This window comes from Pempheris klunzingeri, chromosome 9 (genome assembly GCF_042242105.1).
Source record: "Pempheris klunzingeri isolate RE-2024b chromosome 9, fPemKlu1.hap1, whole genome shotgun sequence".
In the NCBI taxonomy this organism is placed as follows: Eukaryota; Metazoa; Chordata; class Actinopteri; order Acropomatiformes; family Pempheridae; genus Pempheris; species Pempheris klunzingeri.
The window spans coordinates 20146923-20164616 of record NC_092020.1 but is presented as its reverse complement, the minus strand read 5'-3'; the positions used below and the strand labels follow the sequence as shown (position 1 = coordinate 20164616).

The following is a 17694-nucleotide window of genomic DNA, read 5'->3' as shown; positions in this document are numbered from 1 at the left end:
AATCAGGTTTCATCTGGTCCATCTGCCGATAATCCACCAGCCATTATCATGGGTACTTTAAATTGACTCTTGAAGGAACAAACTGATGCTTTTCATGCTTTAGCCCATTAACTACTCAACAGACTGTGTATTGTAACACTTCTGCAGAACATTTTTATAGCACAGAAAGCAGCACAGCAGCTGCTGCTTTCAGTTAATGTCAGTGCAGCATTATAATCTGTTTAAAGTGACTGTTCTGGAAACTGAGTGTATTAGGAAGGTCTAACTGACATTCAACACTTCAGGAACACTTTGAACGTAAGGAGCTTCCAGATTTTGACAAATTCCGTGTTTCCTTATTGTTGGTGTGATACGTAGCTTGGAGTGTGTAATGCGTCTCGGTAAGTGACTCTCAAATGTTGAAATGCTGGAGCTTCTCACAAACACCTGAACACACCATCAGGCCAAGTGCATCTAATAATAATATAACTAATAAGTTACACAATATCAAAGAATGGACAGGAATAAGCAGTGCAGAATGAAAACAGGACAGAGAAAAGACGAGACGGACAGCAATAAATAGGAGATAACTGTGAAAGGTATTTTGAAGCGAGAGATTTGTTCTCTGTAAACTGGATCTTTCAGATGAGATGTCAAAAACCCAGGGAAACCCAGCTATGGACCACAACCATGTAGCAAGCAACCTGGTAAGGTTGTAGCATCTCTAGCTGATAATACAAGTCTTTGATTGTGCCTGGGATGCAGACGCTGCAGGGTGAAGGAAAGAAAGAACAAAGGAAAAAGGAAAGGAAAAAACAGAAAAGCAAAGAGGAAGTTATTTTCTATCATTTAAAGTGATATGAAAAATAAATTCAAAACTACATACACCTCTATGTGTGTATTTATACGTCTCTCTGTGCTATTATGGTTACTAAGCAGCAGTTTTAGCACACAATTCTCACTCAAATGTACTTCAAAACTGACACATGGACTGTTTAGGATCAGAGACATTTAGATCCTACGTGAAATAGAAAGTGTGATGTGACAGTGTGTGTTCACATGTCCTCCTACCTTGTTTTGTTGCTGCAACTTTCTGATCTTGCTCCTCCTTAGCCTTCTTGGCCTCCTCAAGTTCAGCCAGCTTGGCCTCGTGCACCTCCTTCAGGGCGTTCCACTCCTTCCTGTTGTTCAGCAGGCGGTCCAGCATGGGGGTAATCTCCACATGGAAACGACTAAACTCCTGATGAGCAGGAGAGGAAGACAAGTCAACACAAATCAAATCACCTCAAATCAATAGTTTTTACATACAACATGTATTAAATCATTTGAATATAACACCAACAAATGAAGGTTGGAACACAGTTGATTGTGGTAATGCAGTCACACCCCTGACCCACAATAAAACAATACACGCACTTGCATGTAAATATCAATAGTTCAGCCAGCTGCTCGTGTTCAGTGCAGTGGATGTTGGGTAGGTTAAAGAAGATGTGTAGTGAGTGTTACTGTGGTGTGATGATGTCTGACCTTGTATACAAAAGCGCAAACGAAGTCGATGAAACCACACTGCATTTTCGGCAGGTCGGCTGATTTGGTTCTGTCCATCATGGGCTGAAGGAGAGAGAGAAAAGTGTTTATTGCACTCACGCATACTGATCCAACCATACTGCAAAGCCCCTTGCATTTTAACGCCTCGATCTGTACTATGATTGAATATTGCAAGCATAATACCAATTTGTCTTTTTTAATGTAACTTGTTGCAAAGGTATTTGTGCATAAAAAAAACACATCAAGGCCTTAACAAAGTGTATAAAGTGTTGTCACACCGGTAATCTTTGGAGTTTAAACAAGCACAGAAAGACGGACGCTTTTAATGGATTTCTCAACTACAAAGCTTGGCTGAAACTACTTATTGTATATTGTTAAACGTATGCAAATACTAATGCATCTTTGAGATCCGTGTTGCATTTGTCTTTGTACTGTATGCACTTGTAAACAATCACCAGTTTTACCAGCAACAGAACAATCGCATATAGAGAAAGTGCTCCTTCTCCCCTAAGAGAGTAACTGTTGATTCACCCTGTTTGTCCAGAAAAATTTCAAATAACAGAATCATCCAACTGGAACCCAAATAGTTTCCTAAAAGCAGCAGTGAGTGAATGCTCCTTGGTATAAGAAAAAAAAATTAAATCAAAAAGTGTAAACTCTATATCTACATCTATAATGTATGATGGTGTTACTTTCCCAAACGATGCGAATGTGAGCACAGCTCTGACTGTAAAACCCTGAGAAAAGTTCACTCTGGCTGTAATTGCCGGTGAAATTGCCCACCTACGTTTCCTGATAAAATTGTTCGAGTGTCGCAGCCTCTGCAAAGTCTTTTTTTCTTGTCAGACCACAATGAGTCACAGAATGGACTGCTGGGAAAATACAAACTGATCAAAATGAAAAGTTTTCCCTGCTGACACAGATGCTATTAAATTCGGAGCACTGTAAGGTGAGAGTGTGGGATGGTGCTTCTCGCACTTCAAGTGTCTCAAGGACATGAGGGAATGAAACAGTGCAAGAAGAGAGAGAGACAGAGGCAGAATGGAGGAGAGAGAGCCAGGGGAGGGTACGGTTGGCTGGGTTAGGACCACAGAGTCGCTCTTTCTGTATCGGTGCTCCACATAATGGCCTGTACATCGCTCAGCGCCGCCGCCACAGGGAACTAAATCTGTCTTTTCATTTCGTCTTCCAGCTGCGTTGCTGCCTCTTGTTCTCCTTCTTTCTCATTGTGTCCTTCCTGCTCTTCACCCCAAATTGAGGCCCCAAGGAGAGTCTTGCCCTGTCTTAATTCCCATGATTCTTTTCCACCCACCAAATCCTCTTCCTACTCTCTTCAAACTTGCTGCTTACTGGCACAAACTGATTTAAAAAAATTAAACAACAATAAATAACAAAACAATGACAAAATAATAATTGAAAAGTTCATGTAACAAAACTATCTAAGCTCAAAGGCCCACCTACCAGTTTTGGGGATATTTCAACAACAAAAGAAGTCATCATGGCCAAATCAGAATCAAAAACACAATTTACTTGTGTTAGTTTCTAAGAAAAACAATCATATTTGTTGAAATCATATTTCAACATGTAGTGTTTCATTTAATGAATCTGCAATCAATGAAATTGCATCAAATCATTACATCACACGTGACAGAACCAGATCAGATTTATAAGAAAAGGTTGAATCAGCCTCAGATTTTAGCAAACAAGATGTTTTTGCTAATATTTTAGTCTTCCTACGTCCTGCCATGACCCATAGAGTGATTATTATGTTATGCTTTATTGATTCTCGATTTTTTTTATGTCAGATGTCGACTGTAAACACGACTACAGCACCATTGGGGCTTGAGAAAGTTCTGCATTTTTGCTCCAGGGAATGATGCCGCCTCCATCCAGCCCTCTAAACCTTCTCTAAGCATCTATCTCACGAGCATCATGCTCTTTGTGTCCTTACGATGGGCTGTTGCTCCAGGACTGTCCTCTCCAGGTCTCCCTGCTCCCAGAACTCTGCTGCGACAGACAGCGCCACCTAGAGGGTGAATCAAAATGGTTTGAGATGTCAGTCAAAAGCAGTTTGTCTCATTGGCACTATTGACAAAAGAACAAGCGTTTACAATCATAACTGTTATGTTGATAATCGCTTGAGTCCACTGGACAAACGCAACATGTGTGATGGTTGAGCAAATAACCAAGATGTTTTTAAGTTGGGGATCAAGGTTTGAAAACACGAGTGACAATATGTTTTTTCTGTAACTGTAGGGCTACAGCATCACATGTTCAGGGCCAAACATGTTATCTTTAAGTTCCTTGTTTTGTGCAACCCAAAGATGCTAAATGCACATAGAAGGTGAAAAGTAGCAAGTCATCATACTTGAGGAACCAGAGAAAAGTGTTAACCTGGATTTATTTTCCTCCAGTTTACAAAGTAAGATTAATGATTTCAGCACTACATGTTCTGATGGAATTCTGCTTTAAGAAACAGGCACGATTTCCATGGCGTGACTTGAGAATCATTTCAAAAAGTAGTAAATCATCCCGTAAAATCATCATATAAAGCTTTCCCAATGTCCCCTGAGTGAGAATCTTATTCGCAGCTCACAAAGCAGTTTCAGGCTTTGTGTCTTGATGAGATGAAAGCCTGGTTTGTCTGCCCTCTCAAAACTAAAATGGAGCAACGTGAGATCTGGTGAATAATATGTGAATTCTGTATTCAGGGTAGAGACCTCATTTTAGAATGACTTAGTCACCAAGCCAGTTTTGGGGAACAATTGCCATGAGGCTGGTGCAGCCTGTAGACAGATATTCTGTGTGTGTGGGAAGCAGAACTGAGTGAAAAAATATAATACCAGCTATAAAGATGTCAGTGGAATATCTTATCAAGAATGAAGCAGCTAGAGCTTTTGTCTGAGTAGAGAGAGGGCTGTCTATCATCACTGAAACTCTGAAACACTGAAAATTTATCTGTACTGATGTACTGATGATTCTTATGTGGGAATCCGATCTTATCAACTTAAATCAAAAAGTAAAGCTACAATAGAGAGATGTGCTCTTGTTACGGCACATGATAATCACCAAAACTAGAGTTTAGAGGGTTTCACACGACAGCTATAATATGTTATCACTGCACTCAGGGTGGAATTCAACTTTAAAAAGAGAGAAGTAGTCATCAAACTGCTTTTGGAGCACAATTCGCAGGAGGGCAGCCAGTGCTGTAGATAGATACCCTGACAGTGTGTGTGGGATGTGGAGCTGACTCACCAGGTGCGGACAAAGGTGAAATCAAACTAGAAAAAAAACATCTGCCAAAAATAAAAAGTGGAGTATCCTAATTGGCAGTAGTTGTGCAATGCAGGAGGAGTAACTGAACTGTTCTGAAGTCAGATATTTTCTTGTCAGTTAATGTATAGTAAAAATGACATGTTGCAATAACAATGCTAGGTATGGTAATAATTATTAATCAGTTCAAGTTCATGTTCATATGATGGAATTTTCTGTTCAATATTAGAATGCACATAGCTCATAATGTAGCCGAGTCAGTACAGTAGACCTATTAACAGTTTATGTCGCCCTCAGTCAACTAGACTACTGTTGTTCCGTTTGTGAACGCAAAAAAGAAAAAAATTTCTAGCCATGCTGGACAGATAATCATTAGACCAAATCATCTGGAGAGGAACGTGCGTAGGCATCTTCTAGTTAAGACGTTGGATGGAAAAAACATGGACAAAGGTAAGGCTGTTTGCTGACTTTGTAAAGCTAAAGTTCAGTAATGTTAGGCCTTAGTCACAGCCTTGTATTCACCAATAACCCCACTTTAAACAAAACATTGAGCATGACTACAGTTTGGCGTAGTGATGTCACTTTGTCAAGAGTTCCTCATTCACGATTTCATCGATAGACGACCTCTATCGGGTTGTATCGACTTGCTTTCTGTTCATCACCAAGACTACACCAACTGTGCTTCAAATTACCATTACTGGTTTTGTTTTGGGGTTCTATGATGATGAAATTGCTATGAGCCTCCAGTTTATGTGTGTGTTTAAGAAAATGAAGCAGGCATAACTGAAAGAGAGCATATATTACCAGTCACTTGCAGACAAATAAAGGTAAAAAAAATTACCCTCCAGCAATGGCTGTCAAACAGCCAGAGACGCTTCCTGTTCTTATTGATATGCCTGTGTGTGCGGGCTCAATGGCGATGTGTATATTAGATATTTTACTGTAATAAAATGCTGAGCCTGCCAGGCAGTGATGAGGAGAATGAAAAGCGCCAACTTGCATTTGATGCATGAGGCCGTCAGGAATCACTGCTGAACGCTGCCGAGAGAAATGGCAGCGCTGACAAAATGTCATTCTCTGTCTACTTTATCATGGGCTCCCCTCTCACAGAGCCTCTCCAGGAGCCTATGTACGAGTGTGTGTCCCATTACTGTGAACGGCTGGATGTTAGTGAGGCTGGAGAGCTATTTTATAACTACTACTCTGAAGTATGAGAGGGACCTTTTGTAGAGACCGCACAAATGTGTACCTTGCTCTGAATCTCCCACGGTTTGGCGATGGCAGACAGGTCACAAGCAGTCATCATCATGGCCCTAGAAACACAACACACGACTGAGATCTGTATGTCTGCATATCTCTGTTAGTACCTTCCTGTGTGTGTGTGTGTGTGTGTGTGTTAATTTGTGCCTACATGACAATCTCTTTGCGTGTGGTCTCCAGCATCATGTATTTGGTCCAGTCGTTCCAGTTCTCGTAGGTCTTGGACTGGTCCACGATCTTCTGGAACATCGTCCTCTTCCTGCACGGAAACAAATAAAATCCAATAACAACAGCTCCAATTGTTTGATCAATAAATAGCTGTGTTCATGTATTCGCATGCTGCTGTACTGACTTAAAGTAGAGAGCCAGGTCAGTGGCGATAATGGCGATGTCCATGAGGTGGATGACGGTATCGTGCTGACGCCGGTTGAGATTCTGGTAAATGTTCAATGCCTGAAACACAAGAGAAAGGCAAAAATAGTCATTTCTCAAAAAGGCAAGCTTCAGAATGTATGAGGAGAGGTGCCTGTGAGGGAGCGGGCTGATCCCAAAGGTTGAGGTTCTTATATTCAAGACTGGAGTGATAATCCAGCATATCTGGTAAAGTAACAGTGGAATAAAAATGATCATTTTCAATTATTTCAAACATTTTTCTTTTTGTCTTCACTGAGTTGGTAGTTTAACAAAGGCTTCCAAAGAGAGGGGTGGGGCTTTGGTTGTTTATATTTATGTATCCCCCTTTATGCATGTGTGTGTGTGTGTGTGTGTATTCTGCAGCATACGTCATCTCTCAGCAGAGTCTTTCCAATGTCCAGATGGTGTCTTTCCAAGATGGAGGAGCCATGAAGCTTCGCCAGAGGATTACCAGACCTGGAAGCGCGCGCGCACACACACACACACACACACACACACAGGGAGGTTACACTATGATAAATCATGCATGTTAAACCCAGGGTGGGCCAGGCCTGCTGTGTCCACGGCTAATGGCGGCTCTCATTAGCTCATCCATCAGCAGGCGGAGCAGAGCAGCTGGAGGTGTATCTGGTCAATATCAGCTCACTGATGTTCTCAGTGAACTGACATTACCTTCAACTAACATGCTGAGGTCAGCGCGTTTGTACATAGGAGGAGTGGCTGCTGTCACTTTGAGTCTATGAAAGGGTCTCAGAATAACCAATAAGTCTGATTTCCAAAATGAAATTAATTGCATCACTGCTGCAGTAAGTGATTAATAAAATCTTATATGTAAAGCATCATAATATTTCTCTTATTGCTGTCCGTATTGAATTTAATGAGCTTTTTTCTCATTTGACATGTTTTTCCCTTAGTTTACAGTTGTCTGCACGGCAAGTCCTATTAGACTTAAAAGTGCCTGCTATGTCTAGCGGTAGCTCTCCCCGACCAAAGAGAAATCACTTGTGAGCTACAACAATGTGCAGGTATTGTATTTTGTAGGCTCTTTGTTGAAAGTACTTGTTACTCAGCTAGTCTCTTTTCGCCTCAGCAACCTTTATGTTCTCGTTTATCAAACCTTGAAGCCAAATATTGTGAAAGCCTCGGTGTTCTCAGACTGATTCTAATATTTGCAGTTCGATGAATCCCAAGAGCCTCTGAGCTAAATAAATACAGTTTTGCAGAAACAACCACACCCCTAACCTAAAGCACCAAAAACCACGTTAATACGAAAAAAATACATACTGTAACTAAACAGTTGGTGTCGATTCTAATCATATTGGCTAAAATCACAAAAGACAGCTTAGTTAAATCATTAATAACTTCTAAAATGACTAGCTCTACACGTCCGTATGTCAGAAGCTGAGGCTGCCATCAGAGGCAGTTATGCCATTTCGCTTCATTTAATAATTAAATATAAGAATAATTTACGTTCTTGAGTGAATATTTTTGGTTAATCAAGACTAAATACGAATAACAAATACAGAAATTAATATATGTTAATTCTGTGTGAAACCAACATATTGTTGCACTGTGTTTGGGTAGTTAGGAGGTGCCCTCCACACCTGCCAGGCTAAATGGAGGAAGCTGGGTTATTGCTGCAAAGAAATATTTCTGAAGACTAAGTCAAGAGAAGAAGGTTGAGTCGACATGAGGTATGCTCTTATGTTTGTTTCAACATTGTGTTTGTAATTACTGGATATGTTGGCGGAGTTGATTGATGGAGCTCATTTATGTTTCACTTATTGCTCAAGAAAGCTAGTTTTGCATACTTCTTCTACTTCCTTATAGCCTTAAGATTAAACTAATGTATTATGAAACAACTTGTGTTACTGAGATTTGTTTTGTCTAAATGATTATTCTCTCTAAGAATGTATTTCACCACAAATATTATATATATATATATATATATATATATACATATATATATATATATATATATATGATTAAAACGCTGAAACACCCCCATTCTTCTTCCTTTTCTTCCCCCCTGTAGCTCTTACTTCATCTGGTAGAGATTGTTGGTCCCTCTGTGGTCAATGTCATGACACAAGCCAGCGGTCACCATGGCCATACACTCCAGGTCCGTGTAGTAACGCTTCAGATCACCAGTCTAAGACCACAAACACACACAAGTCAGAAAAGGAAAGAGGGGATAGATGGTTTATTTATAGGGTCACTTGTACACAAGTGACTATGTATGCAATCACTATTCATTGAGCTGTAACAATGAGTTATGTTAAAAAAAAGTCTGCACACACGCATGCATGTGTGCACACACACACACACACACACACACACAGGCTGGGTTTCCCCATATGGGCTGTATGTTCATAAACAATAACGACACTCACTGGTTTTCTTATTAATGACCAGTTCAGGCAACACTAACTCACTTTTCATTTACAGACACACTTCATTATCTCTCTCATTTACACACAAACACCCACAAGCATACAATTCACACCGACAAGTATGATCGCATATACAATACATTCCAGACGATAATACAGGGAATGAAAGAGGGGGAGAGAGAATGCTTATTACTTTGAGTCAGAGAGAGGAGGAGGAAAAGGAAGGGTGACTGATGAGGAAAGATGAGGGAAAGGAGGAGAGGAATGGGTGTACCAGAGAGAGGAGGACGAAAAGATTGAATGTAGGAGGTGAGGGATTGATGAGTCCTTAGGGAGAAGAGGGAGATGGAAGGAGAGGGGGGTGGAAGAGTGAGTCAGTTTATCTGTGTGTCTGACCATCAGCAGGGTGAACATGGTCTGTCCGACATTGAATCCGTGTCTCCAGTTGTGGTAGGTGATCCTCCTGTAGCCTTTGCTGAGAGAGTAAATGAACCTCACCAGGGCCTGCAGAACACACACACACACACACAGCTTTTTAACGTTTAACATGACGATTTAAAAAAGGGAAACATAAATAAACAACCACAGATAAAAAGCTCTGTGAAATACGACACCGTTTTAAAATTTTGCAACATCATTGCTCAATAAACAAATGGTTTCATTTCAGGGAGAAAAGAACATCAATCTATGTGTTTGACTTAATGCTGCATGTCCGTGCAACAATTTTTCACTTCTCTCACTGTATCCTCACCGTTTGACTTGAACTGAATCCCAATGTGATTATAGGACCTTGTGTTATTATTGTTATTATTATAAATGAATGATTCTGAGCAAGCTGTAATTAAGACTTTGGTCACATGTACGGCATGACAGGCGAACACTGCTTTGAGCATCGATTTGATTATTTTATGTGTAATCTTGCAATCGTGATACACTACTATCAGAAAATATACTTTTTAATATTGTAAAAATGATTTCTACCATATTTCAAAAGCCCTAATTGAGACAGATGTCATTTCAGATCTAAATCCACCGTTTTTATTGGGACTCTTTTGTCAAAGCATCATTTAATGCATTACAAAGCAGTATGACAGGAGCTTCCAACTTCCTGAATCTCCACTGTGACATTGCAGCCCTTTGAGATGCATATTACGAAAAATTTACTTATCAAATGTGAGAAGAATGTCACCGCCACCCACCTCTCTGGGAATGTGAAACTTGTCCACCACTTTCAACTCGTAGTACATCTTGATACCGCATTTCACCAGCTCCACTTCAGAGTGATGGATGTCATAGAAGTGAAACTCGAAGATCTCGGCCTTCTTCGAGTTTGGCAAGACCTCTGACTGTGGTGAGAGATTGTCAAATCAATATAAATTCATGTTGTAGATTTCTTGTGAGATTATTTATGCATGTAGAATAAATATAATTATTAATAAAGATTATTGACACATGTAGAATAAATCTTGAAGATAGAAGAACGAAACTGTCCCATACTGTGGTGGAAAAGCCGGAAAATGAGAAACCTTACATGATAACCAAAAGGTTACAGGGTTAATAAAAGTGGTTTTTACTTCATAACCAACTTCAAACTCCCACGTTTCTCTCCACCTTGACAGAATCATTTTGTATCGGGGGAAATGCATTTGCTTTTTGTGCATCTACTTCAGGATTTTCTTCTTTTTTCTTTTGTCGTTGTTTACCAGAATCTCCTGGAGCTCCTCCTCCTCACACTCATCCGGCTCCTTCCCCCATCTCTCCCTGGTATTCTGGGGAAACACACATCATCAACGCTCACCTTGGATGAAACGGTTCAGCATCAATCAACTGACTCCTGATCTAAGGTCAAACCAGGTCATCTCTCTGCTTTTGTTCCCTCTGTCTCTCCTTGTCCATTGACAAATCACCTCATAGAAAATCTGACAGCTTATTTCGGTTTAAAAACGATGCTCACCTCTTATTCATATCTTTGACATCAACTGACTGGTTCAAAACTGACTGGTTTTGTTCTGTCTAGCACAAATATCAAAAGGATAAAGCAAGCACCAACTCTGCAGGGTTGGGAATTACATTCCCGGTGTAACTAGTGCGCTCCGTCTCCCGCTTTTTTTCTCCATTTACTTAAGAATACATTCTTCATCTCATCCTGGAAGCACTGGATGTGGTTTTTATTTACTTTCAACATTAAAACAACTGCTATTATAAAACGTCTATTAAAATGTTCCATTCGATGTTATTACTAACCAGAACATTCTGGATTTCATCCTTGCGACATTTGACGTGGTACATCACCATGTCCTGGAAGATGTCCTTCCTGTTCTCCAGCTTGTTCATCCTGTCATAGGTGTCAGTGTTCAGCACTGACCAGCCCAGGAACTGCGTCAGAGACTGGACACAGGTGTGTGTTTGTGTGTGAGAGAGAGAGAGAAAGAAAGAGAGAGAGAGTTAATAGCCTATTACTGTTGAAAGTGTTGAAAACAAAAAAGGGTTGAAGTGTTGAAAACATATAAAAACAACTACATAAATGAGATAAAACTGTCTGTCCTTTACTTGAGTAAAAGTTGCAACACCACAATGTGAAAAACTTAAATGTGAAACTTCAATAAAATGTACGGGAGCGTTATCACTTATAATGGAGAAGATAAGGTCGTAAAGAGAACGTATTGTGCAGTTTGTGACTCTCCAGTGTTTCTGTGAACCATGTTGTTTATTTCTAACCTCCTGTAGGCAAACAAAATTTTGAATTATATTCACACTTTTCTGCAGGCGTAAAGACGATATACGTCAATTATGTTTTATTTTTATGCTTTTATCACACAGACTGCACAAAACTGTTGTAAACTCTGAACATGAACAAAAGCGGGACAAAGATACAAATGGCGTCCATGTCTGAAATAAAACCTTGGGGTATTTAGATTATATGTTGAAACTGTCTTGCTTTAGTCATAAAATGCATAATTGCTTTGCCTATCAGCCCCACTATTATTGTTATTGAGCTATCATTGCCGGTGAATTAATGTGGAAGCAGCATTTTAATGTTGCAACATCACGGTGAAACTACTTTTATGTTGCATTTGTATGCTGCATTTTATGTTGATCGTATGTTGGGTGTAAAATCTTAATCTGCAAAGTAATTGGTGTAACTATAGATGCCAAATAAATGTAGTGGAGCATTTCCTTATATTGGTTTTAAACAAACCAATATAAATTCACTTCATGTATAAAGGCTCAAGTATCTTATAATCATAATTGTACTTGAATAAAAGTTACCTTCCACCACTGTCAGTTTGTTTGGCAAACGTCACTACATCAGAACCGCTGGATTTTGGTCAAATCACTTTTGCAGCGGAGCAATTAAAGATTAGCCAGTCATATTCAAATGTCTAAATGAAGACTGCTGCCTCAAACTACTTTGATTTTAAGGAGCACTTGAGGATCAAACTGTCATGATGTGTATTTTAACTGAATTCTGAGCAGAGAGGCACATAGAGAAACTTCAGTAGAGAGCCTCCAGGCCCAATGATAAATAATGTAGACACTCCGAATGGTCTGAGTGTATTTATAAACCAGTGACTCAGTGCTGCCACACACACACACACACACACACACAGCCCGTACCTCCATCAGTGTTTCGTCCATTTCATCAAAGGGTTTCCCATCCTTTCTGTTATAGAAGGTGGCCACACCCACTATCTCTTCTTTCTTGTTGACGATTGGCAGAGACAGAATGTTCTTAATGGTCCAGCCAGAGTCGTCCAGGGGCTCTCTCTGTGTACAAACACACACAGAGTTCAGCATGCATTATTTCTATTACTACACATCACAATCAGCTTCATTATCACTTTGATATGTTTAAGGCAGTAGCCTAATGTAGGGGCACATTTTTACAATTCTTTGATCGTGATTATGATGAGGAAAGCACGAAACTTACAAAAATGTAACATGACCTTCTACATTCAGGGGAAATGTGAAAGGGAATCAATAATTCACTGCTCGCTGCCCCCAAAATCAACAGCAGCAGCAGCTGATGTTTCACTTTTGATGAACTACTGCTACACTTCAGTTGGAAATGTTTACAGCTACACAGCTAATGTTAATGTTTAGGAAAAAATAAAACCAGAAAAGTCTTGTGTTACGTGATGACGAACTAGATGAATAAAATATTTTCATCCTTCACAGAGTTCAGGCATAACTGTCGTGTAGTATGTTCAGACTGGAAAAGTGACAAAATGAAGAGCAGACATGATAGTAATTTCATTAGAAGTGAAAATCCAAAGTTTGGTTTGAGTGACATCTGATTTTTGAATATTCACTGTTTAAAAACTGTGCTTTGATAATTAGTATATAGTACATACAGGACAGCATAGAATTACTATGTAGTATGGCTTTGGGACACACCAACAGACTGATTTCTGCAATCAGAGGAGCATTAAGACCAGAATGCAACACTGCAATGCACTAGCGTACTGAACAACATAAGTTACGTGACCTAAACTATTCCTTAGCTTGCTCATGAAATTAGTTACAACACATAGTACCAAAATAACTCCCGGATCTCAATGAATGAACACACACTGAGATCAAACTGAGAAAGAGAATCAGTGGATTTTCATGGTAACATTCAGACCCTAATTGTCAGCACTAGGATTGATGTATGAGCAGGAACAATGGCTACCACTGTGTCAGGAACAGGGTGTAATAAGAATAAATACAATGGGTGCTTTATAGCTCTAATTCAAACTAAGGAGAGCAGAGAATGAGGAACATGTCATCTATTCAGTTACTGCAGCACTATATACCACAATCATTCCTGTCGATTGTTCCCTGGCGGTCTTTCATGGTACATGAGAGTCCATTATATTGCTAAGGTGATTTTTAATACGTTATTTCAGCATATATTCTAAGACCTAACCCTAACTCAAGAGTAGTGGTTTACACATGATGAAATTACTGTGATCTGACTTCGAAATGTCAATGTCATCTATTGCTTTACGGAAAAAAATCTGAGTGCAGATAATGGGACAAATTGTTCAACAAATGGTGTTAATGTACATAAGGATATGAACGTGATACAAACGGCAGCTTTGAGTATATTCTCTCCAGGATAACTAAATGTATGACAAGAAAAATTATAAATTAAAACTGATGTTGTGGATGGATCATATTTGTACTTCCCTGTGGACGAGTGTGCCTATTCAGATTTCAGTTATTAATTAGGACATTTTCATTTGCCTGCACATTAAATCAATTTTGGAAGCAAAGTAGCAAGAGTTTAATGAATTCTAGTGTCTGCAGACGTCCATAGAAGATGAAGACACAGAGATAACTGTGTCAGAGACCTGTAAGTCCAGTGAGGTGTTTTTAAGAGCATGCTGAAGAAAAACTGACACATGTTGGTGTGTATGTGGTTTTTATCTTGCTTGTATTACTCTGTTGTTGCAGCTGAGTGGTTTGTGGGTTTTTTTTTGTCTCTTAACCAGTGCTACCTTGAAAAAAGTTGCAACCATCTTACCTGGAAGTTGAAAAAATCATCCTCAGCTGCATTCATTATGTTGCAAATCTGTTGAAAAAGGAAAACAAGAAGAGTTAACAGAGTTGAGGACGTCGATAATTGATGAGTGGCTACATTGTCGGAGGAAGGGGGGGGATTTGATTCTCGTGATGAGAAGAATTCTAATGTTTATACCTTGAATTTGAAAACAAAATTAATTCCCAGAGTAAGGGCATTGCAAAAATAAGAAGCTGTCATATTTGTTCTCATGTTCTCACATGAGAACTCATATGTGTCATGTTCAAAGCTGACAAAGTTGTTTTGCCCCACAGGGAATCAAAATCTCTTGTGGTGCATCCAAAGCCATTAGTGTCAAACTGCCATGTCTTTTTCCCATCAGCTTATAGAAGGTGGCTCAGTGGAAAAATTAAGTTTTCTCCTCTTACATGATGTAGAATAGGAGGGAAAAAAAAGAAGAAGATGTGGGAGGAAAGATGATGTAGAGTTGAAAAATGGCAAGCGCCAAAGACAATGAAAGGACAGGACAGGAGGAGGACAGACAGGGATGAAGCAGGAGGGATAGATAGATGAGCGACGGCACGCTCAGCGGTTTGGGAAAAGCACACTGTGATTAATTACAACGGCTGCAGAAATTACAATTATACATCATAGCAGCGTGTGGCTGAGCACTTTTCATTTCCACAACTGTGTGCACACTGACAACTGTGTAATAAGGCCTAATGGTGTTCTGCTCGTCTGACCACCTGCAGCCTCCAATGAAGATCCTTTGAAATAAAGACATTATAAAAGGACACTGGTTTTACAAGGACTCCTGCACAGCTGAAGAGAAAGTTGTCCACTAAGTCAGAGTAAACGATGACAAGAATTTTGTTCAAAATAAAAGTTTTGGTTGAATCAGGACACACTCACTGATTTTGAAAACATTACATGACTGAAATAATGCTGGACAACATTTATGCTCACAATAAGTGATAAAGCACGTAAAGATGATCCTTAATTTCACCATACAACGTCCATTAATATCTGCTAGACTAAATCAGAGTTGAGATATCGTTATGAATTGGCGCTATATAAATAAAAATTGATTGATTGATTGATGTAAATCTTGTGTATATGCTAGTTTGCTACTAATTGTACATATAAATGTGTGTAAATTTGGGGTTTTCTAAGATGCTGCTTAGGAAGCAATCTTCTTAAATCCATAAATGTTTGGTTTAAATTATTATGGTTTAGTTTTGGTAACTGTAAAGATGGTTAGCTCAAAAGGAGTGATAGACAAGGAAAAAGTAGAAGTTAAATGGAAATAATGTCCTCCTCACTGTAGTTTCGCCTTAATTTGTATTCAAACCTCAACTTGTATTTGACTTTGAAAATCATAAAAGTGATTCTAAATTGGTTTATATGTATGCAGAGACAATTGGTAAAATTGCCAGGCTTATCTTTAGTAGTGGAAAAAATGTCAAATTTAAAAAAAATATTGCAAGGATTGGCTCAATATGCCTTTAAGGCTTGTCTGCACAGTTTCAGCTCTGTTTTTCCGTTGTATTATTAGAGCAAGACAGTTCTGCATTTATGATTGTGTGACTTTTAGTCCCAAAAAGACCTTGTGTTGGGATTTTCTGTTCCACTTGTTTGATAAAATCTGCTGTAAAATGGTCAAATAAATTCTGTTTTGCATCACTTAAGTTGTTGTCGTTATTACTGTTTTTAAGTTGGCTTGCTGAATAGATCTGCCACTCTTTGTATTCAACCTGCGCACTGGCCAGTGGCCTTTCATTAATTATTCATGTTGTTGTTTAATTCATACATGTTTTGGGCTCTGGGGTAGCTGAGTAGTTATTGAAAGGTCACATATTCAATATCCTCGGTCACTGTGTGACACATGACACACAAAAGCGCCCTTCATTAACTCATTGTAACTTAATGTAAATGTGAGAGCTAGATGCCTTAAATTCAAATCTGATTATACCTCTTGTCCTCAGATGGTCTGGTCAGATTTAGGGCTTTTGAGGGAACTAACTTACAGCAGCCTTATGAAATATTTCTGTCAGAAAGGTTAGACGTCTACAAAATTCACACAGTCCATTTACCATTTACTAAATTGAGAAAGAGTGATGGAATATGCTTTGACACCTTAAATGTGCTCAGAAAGCACAGAGTTGATGGCTATTAACACCGACTTACAGGGGGGCCTGTGGAGTTTTCTTGTAAATAAACGAAAGTTGTGTGTACATTCAGTGTTTCTCACAAAACGAACTAACTTTTCCTTCCTCATAAAACATTTGCAAAGCCAATTTAAGCATTTCATATTAAGCATTCATGATAATAACTTGGATTTGTACGGCGCCTTTCAAGAAACCCAAGGAAACTTTACATAGAGAGCAAAGAAGAGAAAGCAAGAGCAGAAGCAGAGTCAGGAGAGGTTTGCATTGTTGACTAGCTTGCCGTTTTCTTCTGCAGTGCACATTGCTAAAGTAGTAGTGCTTAATAGTGTCACACCATTGGTTGGAGTGTTTGGTTGGACCTATACGTGTGTGCATCCTCGTGTACTTGCATGAGATACAGTAAAAATAAAAAACAAGGGGGACCCACTTTTAGAAAAACTGCTCTGTAGCACTACTAGAGGTCTAAAACTCCATGGGGAACCTTTAAAAGGTGGCATAAAGAAACTCCCCGGGGCAGGCTGCTGTTAATTCAGGTGTTTTCTAGCTTCATGTAAATATGCAAATTCAAAGTAGAAGCCAAATCAAGCCAAGTCAACCTAAAACTGCATTGAATTTCACAATTCAGATCTCAGCAGTCAAAAAATTTCTCTGACGCTATTCAAAGCCTTTTCTGTGCAGTGCAATGACATACCTGAGCCAATGAAAGAGAAATATTTATCTGGAGTCAATTTGTTGGACTTGTAGGCCTCACTGGATGTTGTATGAGGTGGAAGGCTGTGGAGTTCAGCTTTGATACCCAACACATGACAAGTGTACAAATGGGAGCGTTTTTGTGAGAGTTCATTCTTTCTTTCAGGATGTCGTGTGAGATTTATTCAGAACCTCAGAGCAAACTTGAGATAAAGGAGAGGACAGGAGCACTACAGAAAAACACACACTGACCAGCCCAGTCTCTGCTACGTAGGTTGGTAAACCGCTAACCAGGCACCAGTGATCTGCTGGAGGATTCCTGAGGATGAAACACGACAAGCAGAAAAGTAAATTGCTATAATAATCACCTTATGAAAACGACAGGGAAACAAAATAATCATGTAAATGACTTTCTCGTTCAGTGATAAGAGAAATTTGACTCACCCAGGGTGATCTAAAG

The 17694-nt window shown here is 39.3% G+C and overlaps 1 protein-coding gene across 1 annotated transcript in view; it reads right to left on the bottom strand.

Annotated features, from left to right (window-relative positions):
- Positions 1-280: 280 nt before the first annotated feature.
- Positions 281-17694, bottom strand: part of pde6a (phosphodiesterase 6A, cGMP-specific, rod, alpha) — a 32899-nt gene continuing 15485 nt past the window's right edge. Inside the window, exons 10-25 of the mRNA XM_070836365.1 lie at positions 17487-17553; positions 14380-14427; positions 12486-12635; positions 11112-11255; positions 10571-10636; positions 10067-10213; positions 9264-9371; positions 8517-8626; positions 6843-6930; positions 6413-6513; positions 6212-6319; positions 6050-6113; positions 3479-3553; positions 1507-1590; positions 1051-1219; positions 281-747 (exon numbers count right to left, since the gene is read on the bottom strand). Coding sequence (XP_070692466.1) covers positions 704-747; positions 1051-1219; positions 1507-1590; positions 3479-3553; positions 6050-6113; positions 6212-6319; positions 6413-6513; positions 6843-6930; positions 8517-8626; positions 9264-9371; positions 10067-10213; positions 10571-10636; positions 11112-11255; positions 12486-12635; positions 14380-14427; positions 17487-17553 — 1573 coding nt within the window. The 3' untranslated portion in view covers positions 281-703. The remainder of the gene's footprint in view (positions 748-1050; positions 1220-1506; positions 1591-3478; positions 3554-6049; positions 6114-6211; positions 6320-6412; positions 6514-6842; positions 6931-8516; positions 8627-9263; positions 9372-10066; positions 10214-10570; positions 10637-11111; positions 11256-12485; positions 12636-14379; positions 14428-17486; positions 17554-17694) is intronic.